The sequence below is a fragment of the Hyla sarda genome, chromosome 6 (genome assembly GCF_029499605.1).
Source record: "Hyla sarda isolate aHylSar1 chromosome 6, aHylSar1.hap1, whole genome shotgun sequence".
NCBI lineage: Eukaryota > Metazoa > Chordata > Amphibia > Anura > Hylidae > Hyla > Hyla sarda.
The window spans coordinates 105,918,975-105,935,665 of NC_079194.1; the positions used below are offsets into that span (position 1 = coordinate 105,918,975).

The following is a 16,691-nucleotide window of genomic DNA, read 5'->3' on the forward strand; positions in this document are numbered from 1 at the left end:
CATGGCAGAACGGGCAACGAGAGTATTGATAGTCATCCTCCAGAAGCCCCAGGCAGTCATGGCACTGGAGATGTTTCCTATTAGAGGTAACTTTCCTAGAGGAAGCATCCCTGGACCCGTCCACAGAAGACATGCTCTGAAAAGAAGAGCAAGAATGATTAACAGAGGGAGGAAAGAAACGAAAAAATATTTAAAAAAATTCCCTGAGAAAAAAAAAGTTTTACCGAACAATAGTACGGAAAATGGCGCACAAGCTGCTATAATATTAATAGCAAGGCTATAGCACTAAGGACTCAAGATAAGTGATAACAAGGAACTTGCAGCACCGCTCCAGGAGACCTAATGACCACTTCAGCAGGTTTAAATCGCCTCCTGGGCGCCAAAAACCTTAGACCCCACCCCCAAGTGGGAGGTACAGGAACCTAAACTATAGTTTATTAAAATAGGAAGAAAAAGAGTCCCTACAGCTATCCTGGCCATAGCCAGGAGGTAGGAACAAATTTATAGGCAGGGAAACCTTAGTTTTGATGCCTAGAACAAGAAATATTTAGGCGCCCCGAAACCGGAAGTGACGTCGCTGGAGCTCCAACGCGCCCCCGGCACGAACGCAGCGCAGGGAAAAAGAGCCGGGGATGCGGTCTTAAAGGATAGAGGTGGCGTACGCCGCAAGTGCTGGGGGCGCAGAGGAGGACACCGGCACAAGAGATAGAAAGGTACTTGCTCGATCACAGGCAATAAACAAAAAGTAGGGTGGTCCCAGAGGACCCACCACCAATCCTAACACTGTCCATGAGGACAGAAAAAAAACACAAGGTGGCTGGGTGTTTCTCCCCCTTATATGGAGAGGGTGGGAGGGTCTAAAGACTTAAATGACTTGCTAGGTGTCATTAAAATTCCACCGGTCCTAACCAGTTCCGGAGGGGCCTAATACCTCATATGTGCCACTGGTTAGGACGCAAGGGAAAAAGGTTAGTGCTTTCTAATCAGGGTGCCTCCAGCTGTTTCACCCATTGAAGCAGACAGACTCCCTGTCATATGTACAAAGAAAAGAGAAAGGACACCACTGCAAGCAATATGCACACCCAATCTAAATAATGTCCAAAGTCATAGAAACAAATGAATTTTATTAAATAGCCATCACACACAGAAAAAACTATTAAAACCACTTAAAAGGTGCCCTGGAAAAAGGGACAACAAGACAAACACTGGAGGGGGACAGACGCTCTCCCTCCAGGAGCACGGATATATAAGATACAATAATAAATCAATAGCCAGGAGACAGGGAAAATAACATATAGTTAGAGGAGAAAAACACACAAAAAAAAGTATCCACTGACTATATAATAAAATAGAATGAGACGTATAAGAACAGTGGCATCTAGGCAGATACTAGCAGAGTGTGTATAAAGTGCATCCTAATGGAGAGAATTTACCCCGTATCTGACAGCAAATAAAAAATCCGTGCTCCACTAGACCCCACGCGTTCCTTTGCTCAAGGCAACTTCTACAGTAGTAGGCTCCCTGTAATGACCTGACTAGTGATGTCCGGTCTCAGCCGCACTGTATCCTGGGAAATACCCCAGACAAGAGTAATTTCGTATGCTGTTAAAAATGAACATCCAGAGCAAAGATCACATAAGAATACGAGATAAACCGTTAGAGACAGGTACAGACACTATATTATGAACTACACTAACTGTACAGCCCCTGTAGCATAGTCAAATAAAAAGAATTCCTGGAATACCCCTTTAAACAGATTTGTAAATTACTTCTATTAAAAAAAAAAAATCTTAACCCTTCCAGTACTTATCAGCCGTTGTATACTACAGAGGAAGTTTTTTGAATTTCTTTTTGTCTGACCACAGTGCTCTCTGCTGACACCTCTGTCCATTTTGTAACTGTCCAAAAACAGGAGCAAATCCCCATAGCAAACCTATCCTGCTCTGGACAGTTTCTGAAATGGACAGAGGTGTCAGCAGAGAGCACTGTGGTCAGACAGAAAGGAAATTCAAAAAGAAAAGAACTTCCTCTGTAGTATACAACAGATGATAAGTACTGGAAGGATTAAGATTTTTAAAGATAAGTAATTTATAAATCGGTTTAACTTTCTGGCACCAGTTGATTAAAAAAAAATAATAATAAATTCCAGTGGAGACCCTGGAGTCTCTCTATCTGTCTAACACTCTCTCTTTCTAACCACTCTATAGACTGAATGATGAGTTTGGAAGAAGAAAGAAAGGAGCCTGATAAGTGGAAAAAAATGATTTTTTTCTTATTCATTTCTATAACTGATTTAGGCAAAGTTTGTTGAAAGGACAAAATCCTGCCTACGCCCTAGACAAATATACATGCATTTTGTTGCTGACTATATCCATGTAAAATGAGGGCGTAGATTATTGTCCTTTAGGAATGAAGAGAATGATCAGTGAGAAATATAGTAGCAATTGAAGTAATAAAATAAAATAACGCCTAAGGCTGTAAAACAAGCACATACCAACCAGAGTCCACCTTGTCGCAGACAGGATAACTGAATCGGTCTTCTTTCCTGCATGACTTCTCATAACCCCAACAAGAATCTAGTTGTGTCAGGTGTTCCTAAAAGGTACACACACATTTATTAGCTCTATATACAGTATGTTATATACACACACATCCAGATCATCTTTAGCATTACTACTTAGAGGTGAAGTGAATGACAAAGACTATCTGGTGACACCTACCAGAGATTAGATAGATAAGATAGATGGCTGTCAATGTTGGCACCCCTGAAATTTTTCTAGAAAATGAAGTATTTCTCACAGAAAAGGATTGCAGTAACACATGTTTTGCTATACAGATTTATTCCCTTTGTGTGTATTGGAATTAAACCAAAAAAGGGAGGAAAAAAAGCAAATTGGACATAATGTCACACCAAACTCCAAAAATGGGCTGAACAAAATTATTGGCACCCTTTCAAAATTGATGATAAATAAGATTGTTTCAAGCATGTGATGCTCCTTTAAACTCACCTGGGGCAAGTAAAAGGTGTGGGGAATATAAAAATTACATCTGAAAGCAGACAAAAAGGAGAGAAGTTCACTTAGTCTTTGCATTGTGTGTCTGTGTGCCACACTAAGCATAGACAACAGTAAGAGGAGAAGGGAACTGTCTGAGGACTTGAGAACCAAAATTGTGGAAAAATATAAACAATCTCAAGGTTACAAGTCCATCCCCCCGAGATCTAGATTTGCCTTTGTCCACAGTGCGCGACATTATCAAGAAGTTTGCAACCCATGGCACTAGAGCTGGGCGGTATGACCAAATATGTGTATCACTGTATTTTTGTAACTTAAGGCGGTTCCACAGTATATAACGGTATTTCCCCCCCCAAATCATGTGACCCGCGAGCGCTGTTCTGCTTCTCACCCCCCAAAATTAATTATCAGCGCTGCGCTGTCCCCATCGGGTACTACTCGCATATAACCCGCAAGCGCTGCCCTCCTCGTCCTCCTGTTTGTTGCGGGCCGCCGGCGCTGACCCTCTATACTGTACGCTGTATTCCTATGCCCGGGCTGCAAAAGATAAACAAAATAAACTTTAACTCACATTCCTACATCGCCCTCACGCTCTTCCTGGGGACGGGAGCATCGGAGAGCCGTTAGCCTATCACCGGCCGCAGCGATGTTCTGCCTCGGCCGGTGATGGGCTGAGCGCACTGTCATGTAAGAAGACGGCCGGCTTCTTACATGACAGTGCGCTCAGCCTATCACCGGCCGAGGTGGAACATCGCTACGGCCGGTGATAGGCTGACGGCTCTCCGACGTTCCCGTCCCCATGAAGCAGGTCCGGACCGACGGGGGAAGGTGAGAAAGTTTATTTTGTTTATCTTTTGCAGCCCGGGCATAGAATACAGTGTACAGTATAGAGTGTCAGCGCTGGCGGCCCGCAACAAACAGGAGGACAAGGAAGGCAGTGCTTGCGGGTGACGTGAGTAGTATCCCAATGGGGACAGCGCAGTGATGGGCTGATAATTAATTGGGGGGGGGGGGGGCAGAACAGCGCTCGCGGGTCACATTTGATGAGTTCCCCGATGTGGGGACAGCGCAGCGCTGGGTTTATAATTCATTAATTTCCGAGGGGAAGGGGCCTAACCGGTATTGCGGTATGGGAAAAATTCATATTGTGCAGCACCAAAATTTCGGTATGAACCGGTATACCGCCCAGCACTACATGGCACTGTAGCTAATCTCTCTGGGCATGGACGGAAAAGAAAAATTGATAAAAGGTGTCAATCCAGGATAGTCCAGATGGTGGAAAAGCAGCCCCAAACAAGTTCCAAAGATATTCAAGTAGTCCTGCAGGCTCAGGGAGCATCAGAGTCAGCACGAAATATCCATCAACATTCAAATGAAATGAAATGCTATGGCAGGAGACCCAGGAGGACCCCACTGCTGACACAGACATAACGCAAGACTACATTTTGCCAAAATGAACTTGAGTAAGCCAAAATCCTTCTGGGAAAACGTCTTGTGGACAGATGAGACCAAGATAGAGCTTTTTGGTAAAGCACATCATTCTTCTGTTTACTGAAAACGGAATGAGGCCTACAAAGAAAAGAACACAGTACCTACAGTGAAATATGGTGGAGGTTTCAATTATGTTTTGGGGTGGTTTTGCTGACTCTGGCACCATGAATGTGTGAAAGACATCATAAAATCTGAGGATTACCAACGGATTTTGGGTCGCACTGTACAGCCCAGTGTCAGAAAGCTGGGTTTGCGTCCGGGATCTTGGGTCTTCCATCAGGACAATGACCTCAAACATACGTCAAAAAGCACCCAGAAATGGATGGCAACAAAGCGCTGGAGAGTTCTGAAGTGTCCAGCAATGAGTCCAGATCTAAATCCCATTGAACACCTGTGGAGAGATCTTAAAATTGCTGTTGGGAAAAGGCGCCCTTCCAATAAGAGAGACCTGGAGCAGTTTACAAAGGAAGAGTGGTCCAACATTCCAGCTGATTTCAGTGACTGATTTCAGTTATTTTTTCCAAAGGGTGTGCAACCAAATATTAAGTTAAGGGTGCCAATAATTTTGTCCAGCCCATTTTTGGAGTTTGGTGTGACATTATGTCCAATTTGCTTTTTTTTCCCTCCCTTTTTTGGTTTAGTTCCAATACACACAAAGGGAATAGACATGTGTATATCAAAACGTGTTACTGCAATGAATTTCTGTAAGAAATACTTCATTTTGTAGAAAAATTTCATGGGTGCCAACATTTACGGCCATGACTGTATATGGTAGCAGTGAGCAAACACAGTTAGTTGAGTTGATGTATTGCAAACAGGAAACCACAATCGGGGAATCCTACTGACTGGAGAATGTTGCACTCATTCCATAAGAAGTGTACTGGAGAAGAAACCGGTAACTACAGGCCAGCCAGCTTAACATCTGCAGTAGTATAAATAAGAACTTTGCAAAAGAATAGCATAACTGACCACCTAAACAATTTTAATAAGGGGAGAGACAGATGGAATTGGGGATACCTTCCCAGTTTACAGGATCTCATCTGTAGGATGATCTGGAATAAAAAGCCAAATACAGTCCCATCTCCAGTGCCTTTATTTCCTGGACATCGATGCAGTACATCAAGATAATGAAGGTAGCATTCATTACACAATAATGTCCTCTATTTAGCAATACCATTGGTTTTTTGTCATCAAAACAAGCAGTAGGCCATATAATGGCCGGACGAAGCACACCAAGTGTGCGAAACTAGAGCTCGGTCGCCACTACTTGTCCCCCCACCACCCCTCTCTTCTGTACCCCGCATGTGAGTATGTCTCAATAAAGAAGACCCTGCAGCCACACTGGTGAGTGCCGATATTTCCTTTCTCTTCACGGACATCATGAACTTTGCTTGCATTATCTGAGCACCACCTGAGGCATTACAGCTACACCAACTCCTACCTGCCATCCCACATCCAGTACACTCACGCAGTGCCGCACTACCTTCTATGTGAATAACACACAAAAGGCTTTACATATCTGACAGCTCCATAAACATTGATGCTCAAATGGGTAAAGGTCCAAGTTTAATGCTACAGGCAGGAAGAGATAAGCAGAAACAAATCACCCACTGCACCGCTTATCTCTAGGGAATAAAACTTTTCATAGGTGAAATCCAACGCACATAGAGGGAGATTTATTACATCTTGTGTAGTCGAACAGAGGAGCAGTTGTCCATAGCAACAAATCTGATTTCTGCCTCCATTTTTCAGAGGTCTTAAAGAGGTACTCCACACCTAGACATCTTATCCCCTATCCAAAGGATAGTCCCTGCCATCCCGCCCCCTCCCATAGACTTGCATTGAGGGGGCGGACGTGACGTCACACGGGGGGCAGAGTCGTGACGTCACGATTTTCTGTTCCCGTGGTCGGGATCCAGACCCTCCAGCGCTTCCGGAGCAGAAACAGAAGGTGCCGCATGCTATATTGCGGGGGTCCCCAGCGATAAGACATCTTATCCCCTATGCTTTGGATAGGGGATAAGATGTCTAGGGGTGGAGTACCCCTTTAAGGGGCTGCCCCAATAAATATTAGATTACAAGCAGCAGGATCAGGTGACAATTATCTGAGGTCTATGGTCAGATGTTTATGTTTATAAAACAAGAAAAATTGAAACAAGGGTCATTAAGTGCCGGAAGTTCAATAAATAATAGTCACACCGAAAAACAGGTCATCCGCTTACCTGACGGTGTTCTGCTAAGGTCACAACATCATGTAGCACCTGTAGGTCAATCTATGACGACAATATGAAGAGGCAGCCAGCACAGCCATATGTGGGACAGGGTAGTATTGAGGGTCACGATACAACGTGGAGATAGAACAATCGATTATATCGCCATGGAGACAGAAATGTTACATATAAAAGGTTTAATATACACATATGGATGACGCGTTTTAAGGGTACTGTGACTCTCTTCCTCAGGGCCGTCGGATGAGAGTCACAGTACCCTTGAAACACGTCATCCATATGTACCTATTAAACTTTTTATTAGTAACATTCCTGACAATGTGGCAATACAATCGATTGTCCGGGCACTGCAGGAAGGGCTGTTTGGAAACATTGTTCTTCCTCTATGCTATATTATGGTCAGATGTTAGCTGCGGGTCAACAGTAAAATATAAAACGCAGGGGTGTGGAAATTTTATAAAAAACTACTTGTCCACGGGACTAAAATGGAGCAAAATCTACTTGTCCCTCATGACGATCCACTTGTCCGGCCAATTTTCGCTTTTACGCTCTCGTTTTTTCCTCCTCGCCCTATAATAGCCATAACTACCTACTATAATAACTACCTTTTAATTTTTCAATAACATATTCTCTGAACCAAAAAAAAAATATATGTATATATATATATATATATATATATATATTAAGGGAAGTGAAATTGAAATGTTAAAAGATAATTTTGCAGATTTGGTGTTTTTCTTTTCTGCGCCATTTACCTTGTGGCCAGATAACATGTTAGTTTTATACTTTAGGCGCCTGGTTACAGCAATACCAGATTTGTATCGTTTACATCATGTTTTACTAATCCTGGACTTTTTCTAATTTTTTTTAATTGCCATTTTTTAACCCCTGTAGCTTTATTTTTTTCCGCATACCAGGCTGTGTGAGGGATCATTTTTTGCGCCATAATCTGTTTTTTGTATCGGTAACATTTTGGTATTGATCTGACTTTTTAATCGCTTTTTAACTTTTTATTTCTGGGATATTATAAAAATTTCAAATCTGTGGTTTTAATATTTTTTTTACATTTACCATACGGGATACATAATGTTATATTTTAATAGGTTGTACAATTACGCACGAAGCGATAACGAATATGTTTATATGTTTTTATATAGGTAAAGGGGGTGATTTGAACTTTTAACATGGAAGGGGTTAATGCAGCGGTCTTCAAACTGTGGCCCTCCAGATGTTGCAAAACTACAACTCCCAGCATGCCCGGACAGCCAACTGCTGTCCTGGCATGCTGGGAATTGTAGTTTTGTAACATCTGGAGGGGCACAGTTTGAAGACCACTGGGTTAATGTGTGTCTTTCAAACTTTTATTAAAACTTTTATTTATTATTATTATTTTTTTGACACTTTATTAGACTTATGAGGAATCATTAGATTCCTCAGACAGATGAATAGATTCTATTGAACTCTATTAATCTGTGTGCTCTGTGATCCATTGATAGAGCCTGGTCCAGCCAGGATCTATCAATGACAGAGCTGGGACTGGAGGAAGCAGAGGTAAGTCCTCCAGCTACCTCCATAGTGGATCGCCCCCCTGCGATCACGCTGCGGGGGGCCATCCACCCCACTAGCCCACCAGGGAGCATACACACGTCCCTTTAGACGCCACTGTCAGCTTTGACAGCGGCGATCTAAAGGGTTAATAGCCAGCCGCGGCGATCGCCGCATGCTGGCTATTAGCGGCGGCCCCCGGCTACTGAGAACAACCGGGGGCTGCAGAGTATGGAGCGGGCAGGAATCCCGAGCCCGCTCCATACTCCCCTGTGAGCGCCGCAAGCATCTCCCCGTGCAGACGTGCGGGGAGTGGAGGCAGAGGACGCAGGTCTGTACGGGGAGAAATAAGCCACGCCCCCTCATCTCCCCCCGCACGTCTGCAGAGCAGGGGAGAGAAGACACATACACAGCTTCTCATCTCCCCTGCTCTGCTTCGGAGGACACAGGCTGCAGAGTATGAAGCGGGCAGGAGTCGGGTGCCCGCTCCATACAGACTGCAGATCGCCGCGGCACATGTCAGGTCCGGCCCTGCTTGCCCGAAGCCGGGCTAAGGGACGGAAAAATTCACCTGCCCGGCGCCCAAAACTGCTAGTCCCGGGCGTCGGGCGATAGAAATTCCACATCCCTGAAACGCCAAACCCACTTGGCATTATTTTTTATTTATTTATTTTAATTGCCTGAAAAAACACCACAAAAACTGCACACTGGGAGTGCAAAATGAGGGGAGCTATTTGCAGAATTGTTTTCAGGTACACAAAAGATGTGTGGAAACGTAGCCTAAAGGTAGTGTCTGAAAAATCCTTTCATGCAATAGGCACTGCAATTGAAACAATCACTTCAGGTTCCAAAAACAGTAGTGTGAAATCCCAGATGTGTTAAACAGGAGCAATAGCCCATAAATACTTAAAGGAGAAGCATCATGTAGTACAATGTATCCTCTATCCAAAGGATAGGGGATAAGTGTCTTATTGCGCAGGGGCCGGCCGCTGGGACCCCCCCCCCTCCTCGTAATCTCCTGTATGGTGCCCCGGATTTCTTTGCGCAGGGAGCAAGGGTCGACAAGTCGGTAAGCAGGCCAGAGATACATAAGTAATGTACTCGTGTATCTCAAATTCTACCATAGAGATGAATGGAGGGCGCTTACCGACCCAGCCTTATGATGATAATAGTAACAGTATTAAGCCTTTAAAGTGGACCTGTCATTAACAAAAACTTTTTATATAATGTAGATAATACCATTTTATGTATATTTGCAATATACATTGGTTAAAAAATGTGTATATTTTTGTCTATACAGCTACTGCCTGTGTGTCTCTGTTAGTAGACCAAATACAGGAAGTGTGGGCAGGAAAAGCAGGGCTCTGTACACTGAGGACAAGCAGGGCTCTGTTCACTGAGGACAAGCAGGGCTCTGTACACTGAGGACAAGCAGGGTCATGTACACTGAGGACAAGCAGGGCTCTGTACACTGAGGACAAGCAGGGCTCTGTACACTGAGGACAAGCAGGACTCTGTACACTGAGGCTCTATGACATGCCCCTGTCTCACACATCAGGATGATTGTCATGCCTGGAGCCTGCACAGATGCCCCACTTGCCCTGTCCCCACTTTCTGAATTTGGAATCCTCACAAAACACACAGTCAATAGCTGCAGGGACAACATTTTTTTTACCCAAAAATATACAACATTTTTAATCAATATATACTATATGTACATTATTTAAAAATTACTTGTTAATGACAGGTACACTTTCAAAAACTCTTGACATTATCTAGATAATACTATTATATGTATATTTGTAATATACATTGATTAAAAAACTTGTATTTTTGGGGGTAAAAAAATGCTGTCCCTGCAGCTATTGCCTGTGTGTCTCTGTGAGGAGACCAAATACAGGAAGTGAGGGCAGGACAAGCATGGCTCTGTACAGGATCCTGGCTTGTCAGTCATCCTGCTGTGTGAGCCGGGAGCGTGTCACAGAGCCCTGCTTATCCTCATTGCACAGAGCCCTGCTTGTCCACACTGCACAGAGCCCTGCTTGTCCACACTGCACAGAGCCCTGCTTGTCCTCAGTGCACAGAGCCCTGCTTGTCCTCAGTGCACAGAGCCCTGCTTGTCCTCGGTGCACAGAGCCCTGCTTGTCCTCGGTGCACAGAGCCCTGCTTGTCCTCGGTGCACAGAGCTCTGCTTGTCCTCGGTGCACAGAGCCCTGCTTGTCCTCAGTGCACAGAGCCCTGCTTGTCCTCAGTGTACAGAGCTCTGCTTGTCCTCAGTGTACAGAGCCCTGCTTGTCATCAGTGTACAGAGCCCTGCTTGTCCTCAGTGTACAGAGCCCTGCTTGTCTGCCCACACTTCCTGTATTTGGTGTCCTCACAGAGACACACAGACTATAGCTGTATAGACTAAAATATACGCATTTGTTAATCATTGTATATTACAAATATACATATAATGGTATTATCTACATTGCATAAAAAGTTTTTGTTAACGACAGGTGCTCTGTAAGCTTAGGTTTTGTAGAACTTACCCTAAAAGGACAGCTGGGGTCCTGGCTGCAGGATCTGGCCACATCATGGTTATTGTGCAGGAAGCAGGGCAGGTGCCCAACCGGTAGATTGATCTTCTGAAAGTCATAAGGTAGAGAAGAGACGTTCTTGTCTGCAGACACAACCAGGCTTTGAACAGCAAGGTTTACTACGTGTAGTACGAATCCCAAGACTGCGCAGACCATGACAGTGCTCAGCTTCTGGGGGGGAAAAAAGAAAGAAAAGAAAAAAAAAAATTATATACATATATATATATATATATATATATATATATATATATATATATATATATATATATATATATATATATCACACAATATTGCTAACTGGGAAAATAATATATGCTAAGAAATTACATGGGTTACATAAAGAAAAAACTGGTCACAGAGGGTCCTGCTGTTGAGACCCCCAGATATCAGCTGTATTCTGTGCAGGAAACTGGCAGAAAAGTGTCCAATGGCTGAGCTGAGCAGTTTACGTAAGAGTGAATTCACACTGCGTTATTGCTGTGCATTTAATGTATATGTCTGAGGGGGAAAACTAGTCGTTAAAGAAGAAGTATCATGGAAAAAAGCATATCCCCTATCCAAAAGATAGGGGATAAGTTTTAGATCTCGGGGGTTCCGAGTGCTGGGGCCCCCCACGATCTCCTGTTTGGAGCCCCGGCTCACCTTCACAGAGGCACGTCACGACCCTCGCCCAAAGCGGGGGCCGCCAAGCCCTCTCTATATAGCTCTATGGGAGAGCCGAAGATTGCCGAACAGCTCTCCCATAGAGCTATATGGAGGGGTCGTGACGCACCGTCCCCCCGTCCCCCGCAATCTAAAACTTAAAGGGGTATTCCAGGCAAAAACTTTTTTTTTATATATCAACTGGCTCCGGAAAGTTAAACAGATTTGTAAATTACTTCTATTAAAAAATCTTAATCCTTCCAATAGTTATTAGCTTCTGAAGTTTTCTGTCTAACTGCTCAATGATGATGTCACGTCCCGGGAGCTGTGCATGATGGGAGAATATCCCCATAGGAACTGGACAGCTCCCGGGACGTGAGTCATCAGAAAGCAGTTAGACAGAAAACAGCAACTCAACTTCAGAAGCTAATAACTATTGGAAGGATTAAGATTTTTTAATAGAAGTAATTTACAAATCTGTTTAACTTTCCGGAGCCAGTTGATATATAAAAAAAAGTTTTTGCCTGGAATACCCCTTTAACCCTATCTTTTGGATTGGGGATACGTTTTCTACCATGATACTTCTCCTTTAACAGATGCTAAAGACGGATGCCATACAGCATACTCCGTTTGTCATTGACTTACATTATAAAAATAGAAGCACACAACAACACACGGTAGCATAACAGAAGAGGTTTTTGCATACACAAGAGCATGGTTGACCACGCTTTTGCATATAGCAAGGTAAAACGGAATGTAACAGTAACGGAATGCAACCTAACATAGGGAGTTGTTGCAAATGCACCAGGGGGGGGGGGGGGAACTGACATATTAAAAATCATGAATTCTGGAAATGCAGTTGCACAATCTGCTGAGACTTGTGGTCCCCACTGCTGGAGGCAGAAGTTAACATGTAGGAGTTGTAGATTCTGCACAGATTTATGACAATTGGTGAAACAAATGGAGTGGGGCAGTAGTCTATGGCAGCGGTCTTCAAACTGTGGCCCTCCAGATGTTGCAAAACTACAACTCCCAGCATGCCCGGACAGCCAACGGCTGTCCGGGCATGCTGGGAATTGTAGTTTTGCAACATCTGGAGAGCCACAGTTTGAAGACCACTGGTCTATGGCATCCAATCAGGTGGTTACTTTCATTTCATTTATTTATTTATTTATTTATTTTTATTTTTTTTTTAAAGTCCCCGCTGACAAGTAAGGGGAGGCATCTGATTGGCTGCTCTGTTCCTCTCTGCAACCTGTTCAGCTGTGTCCATACTACAACTCCCAGCATGCACTAGGAGCAAGGAGGAATGATTAGGGCGCCGCGCCCGGAGGATGTATAATGTGCCCCCCTCACCCATCTTCTCTTACCAGGGTCCAGCTGCTCATTGTCCGGCCGCATCACCCTGCAGTCCCCGGCTCGCTGTGTAGTGAAGGGAGGCAGGGCCGGAAGCCCGGGGCGGTGAAAGGGAGAAGGGTGGGCGCCCATTGGGAGGATGCGGAGGACCCCGCCTGTATGTGGTGACGGGGCCCTCATTATATGGGCAGAGGAGGGGGCACCGGGCAGGACAGGCTGCAGACAGATGGTGTATAATAGGCTGTGCCCAGAGGTGTAGTGCCCCCTACCGACCCTAGAGCCCCGGTCCACAACCTGGAACTCTCCAGCTGTAGCTCTATTATAAAATCCCCCATATCCTGTCACCCTCCAGCTATGGCAAAACTACAACTCCCATCATGTCTTACAAGCCTGTTATTATCTATAGCAGTGTTCAGCAACCTGTAATGTCCCTGGTAGTATTTACTGTGGAAATGGTCAGATATAAATGATTAAATACATATATATATATATATATATATATATATATATATATATCTTATCTCTATAATAAATATATATATATATATATATATATATATATATATATGTTTATAATGACCAATTCCACAGCGGTTGTATACACTGCTCAAAAAAATAAAGGGAACACTAAGATAACACATCCTAGATCTGAATGAATGAACTAATCGTATGAAATACTTTCATCTTTACATAGTTGAATGTTCTGACAACAAAATCACACAAAAATTATCAATGGAAATCAAATTTATCAACCCATGGAGGTCTGGATATGGAGTCACACTCAAAATCAAAGTGGAAAACCCCACTACAGGCTGATCCAAGTTTGATGTAATGTCCTTAAAACAAGTCACAATGAGGCTCGGTAGTGTGTGTGGCCTCCAGGTGCCAGTATGACCTCCCTACAACGCCTGGGCATGCTCCTGATGAGGTGGTTGATGGTCTCCTGAGGGATGATCTCCCAGACCTGGACTAAAGCATCCGCCAACTCCTGGACAGTCTGTGGTGGGTGGAGCGAGACATGATGTCCCAGATGTGCTCAATCGGATACAGGTCTGGGGAACGGGCGGACCAGTCTATAGCATCAATGTCTTCCTCTTGCAGGAACTGCTGACACACTCCAGCCACATGAATCCGATTGAGAACATCTGGGACATCATGTCTCGCTCCATCCACCAACGCCATGTTGCATCGCAGACTGTAGACATAGACCAGTGTTTCCCAAAGAGGGTGCCTCCAGCTGTTGCAAAACTACAACTCCCAGCATGCTCGGACAGCCGTTGGCTGTCCGGGCATGCTGGGAGTTGTAGTTTTGCAACATCTGGAGGTCCGCAGGTTGTAGACCACTGGTAGAGGAAGTTGTACTCACCTGTCCCCGCCGCTCTGGACCATCACCGCTCGTCACCGCTGCCCTGGATGTCGCCCTCCATCGCTGTCGCCGCGTCCCCGTGGTGTCCCCGATGCTCCGGCAAGCAAGGCCTCTGCTTCCCCGTCATCCTCGCTCTCCGTCGCCGCCATCACGTAGTTATGCACGCCGCTCCTATTGGATGACGGGACGGTGTGCGCAGCGACGTGATGACGTCGATGCAGGGATCCCGAAGAGGACGCACCAGAGCCCCGAGGACGGGTAAGTGATGGTCAGCGGACCACACGGGGCACCGTAAACGGCTATCCGGTGGCAGCTGAAGCAGTCTGCGCTGCCGGATAGCCGTTTATGCGATGGCCCCGACATACAAAAGCATCGTATGTTGATGCTGCCTTCACCATGCGATGGTCTCTGAGAGTGATCATATGCTGAAATGATCGTATGTCGGGGCCATCGTAGGTCGGGGGGGTCACTGTACTTAAATTCAAACAGCAGTCGACTGTTATGGTGTCTGTTTGTATTTTTTCAGTCACAAACCACTATAATTGGCACCTATAAAGTCCATGTATAAGATGTGTTCGATCCAATATTCACACTAGCAGTATTATCCGCTGACATGGAATCATAATATAGGAATCCATAATTAGAAAAGACTTCTGCAAAAAAACAAAGTCCATGTGTGATCAGCAACCACGTCTGTCCTTTAAGCCAGTGTTCACACTAGTTATAGTTGCTGCTTGCACAATATGTCCGCACTATATAACCGGTGGTCACATACCTCTATATTGGGCCAATACTCTTGTTTAGGCCATAGTCAGTTATCACAAGGCTTGTTACAGTATCCACCCTTAGACAGTAACCCCTCAGATGTTTTACTTGGTCAGTATTCACACGTCAATCACAAAACAGTAAAAAACGTTTTTTTTCTTATGTCAACTTTTTTTCCAAAACATTCACTGTGCAAAAAAAGAAATCTGCAAACAATCCTGACGGCCCGTTCCCGCTGACAATGAAAGCAGCCCACGTGTATAGTTCTGGACATCAAATCCGCTTTCCTCTATGGATTTCAATGGGAAATGGATGGATGCTGCACAACAAGCTACATTTTTGCTGCTTTAAAAAGTGCGACAAAGAATTTCCAGACGCTGAAACACTTTGCTGTACATTTTTTCAACTTTTTTTTTCCCCCACAGAAATCAATAGGAGCTGAATTAGGCACCAAGATATGTGTGAACTCCGCATCAAATTCCATATCTGCCGAATTCTGAGTCTTATTTTTTAACATGAAAATCAGATTAACGTGTCTCATTTTATAATAACTTGTGTATGGAGCTCTAGAGGCAGAATCCAGGCTGCCCTAAACAGTTCTGTTTTGCAAATACAGGTTTATACAGTGACCCCCCCCCCCCTGACCTACGATGGCCCCGACATACGATCATTTCAACATACAATGGCCTCTCAGAGTCCATCGCATGGTGAAGGCAGCATCAACATACGATGCTTTTGTATGTCGGGGCCATCGCATAAACGGCTATCCGGCAGCGCAGACTGCTTCAGCCACCGCCGGATAGCCGTTTACGGTGCCCGTGTGGTCCGCTGACAATCACTTACCTGTCCTCGGGGCTCCGGCGCGTCCTCTTCGGGATCCCCTGCATTGTCAGCGCTCTCCATCGTCGTCATCACGTCGCTGCGCACGCCGTCCCGTCATCCAATAGGAGCGGCGTGCGTAGCGACGTGATGGCGGCGACGGAGACCGAGGATGCCGGGAAGCAGAGGCCTTGCCAGAGCATTGGGGCACCCCGGGGAAGCGGCAACATCGATGGAAGGCGACATCCCGGGCAGCGGTGACGGTCTGTAGCAGCGGGGACACGTGAGTATAACTTCCTATACCAGTGGTCTTCAACCTGCGGACCTCCATATGTTGCAAAACTACAACTCGCAGCATGCCCGGCATGCTGGGTGTTGTAGTTTTGCAACATCTGGAGGTCTGCAGGTTGTAGACCACTGTCCTATACTTTACATTGCACGGATCCCTCAACATACGATGGTTTCAACAAACGATGGTCCATTTGGAACGGATTACCATTGTATGTTGAGGGACCACTGTATTTGGTAAATGCTGTTGCTGTACTGCTCAATACAATCCTATGACGTGGAATGCAGGTCATAGAAAATCCAATAGCAATCTATAGGTAATCTAGAAAAAAAACAAAAAGGGAGTCTGGAGTCTGATCAGACATCTTTTAATAGGTATTCTCTCTGCATCGTATACTTAGGACATCGATAGTTGTGGCTCTTATGTGTATGTTCAATATCTTCTAGATCACAAATTACAATGGAAAACCAGCAAGTGGTGAAGTCCTTAAGCTGAGCCTCCAACCCAGCACTGGAATAAGCAGTGGTCCCAATGATGTAAAAAAATGCTGCAACCATTACTTTTTATGGCTAGCCTGTCTAGAGTTATCTAGATCAG

At 44.8% G+C, this 16,691-nt stretch overlaps 1 protein-coding gene across 2 annotated transcripts in view; it reads right to left on the reverse strand.

The window, feature by feature from the left end:
• EOGT (EGF domain specific O-linked N-acetylglucosamine transferase) overlaps window positions 1-13,055 on the reverse strand; it is a 50,568-nt gene extending 37,513 nt beyond the window's left edge. The window contains exons 1-3 of one of the 2 annotated variants that reach the window (XM_056524580.1): window positions 12,870-13,055; window positions 10,810-11,025; window positions 2,495-2,595 (exon numbers count right to left, since the gene is read on the reverse strand). In XM_056524580.1, coding sequence (XP_056380555.1) covers window positions 2,495-2,595; window positions 10,810-11,025; window positions 12,870-12,887 — 335 coding nt within the window. In that variant the 5' untranslated portion in view covers window positions 12,888-13,055. Of the gene's footprint in view, window positions 1-2,494; window positions 2,596-10,809; window positions 11,029-12,869 lie in introns of both variants that reach the window. The other variant, XM_056524579.1, reaches the window with a different exon arrangement.
• Between the last annotated feature and the right edge of the window lie 3,636 nt (window positions 13,056-16,691).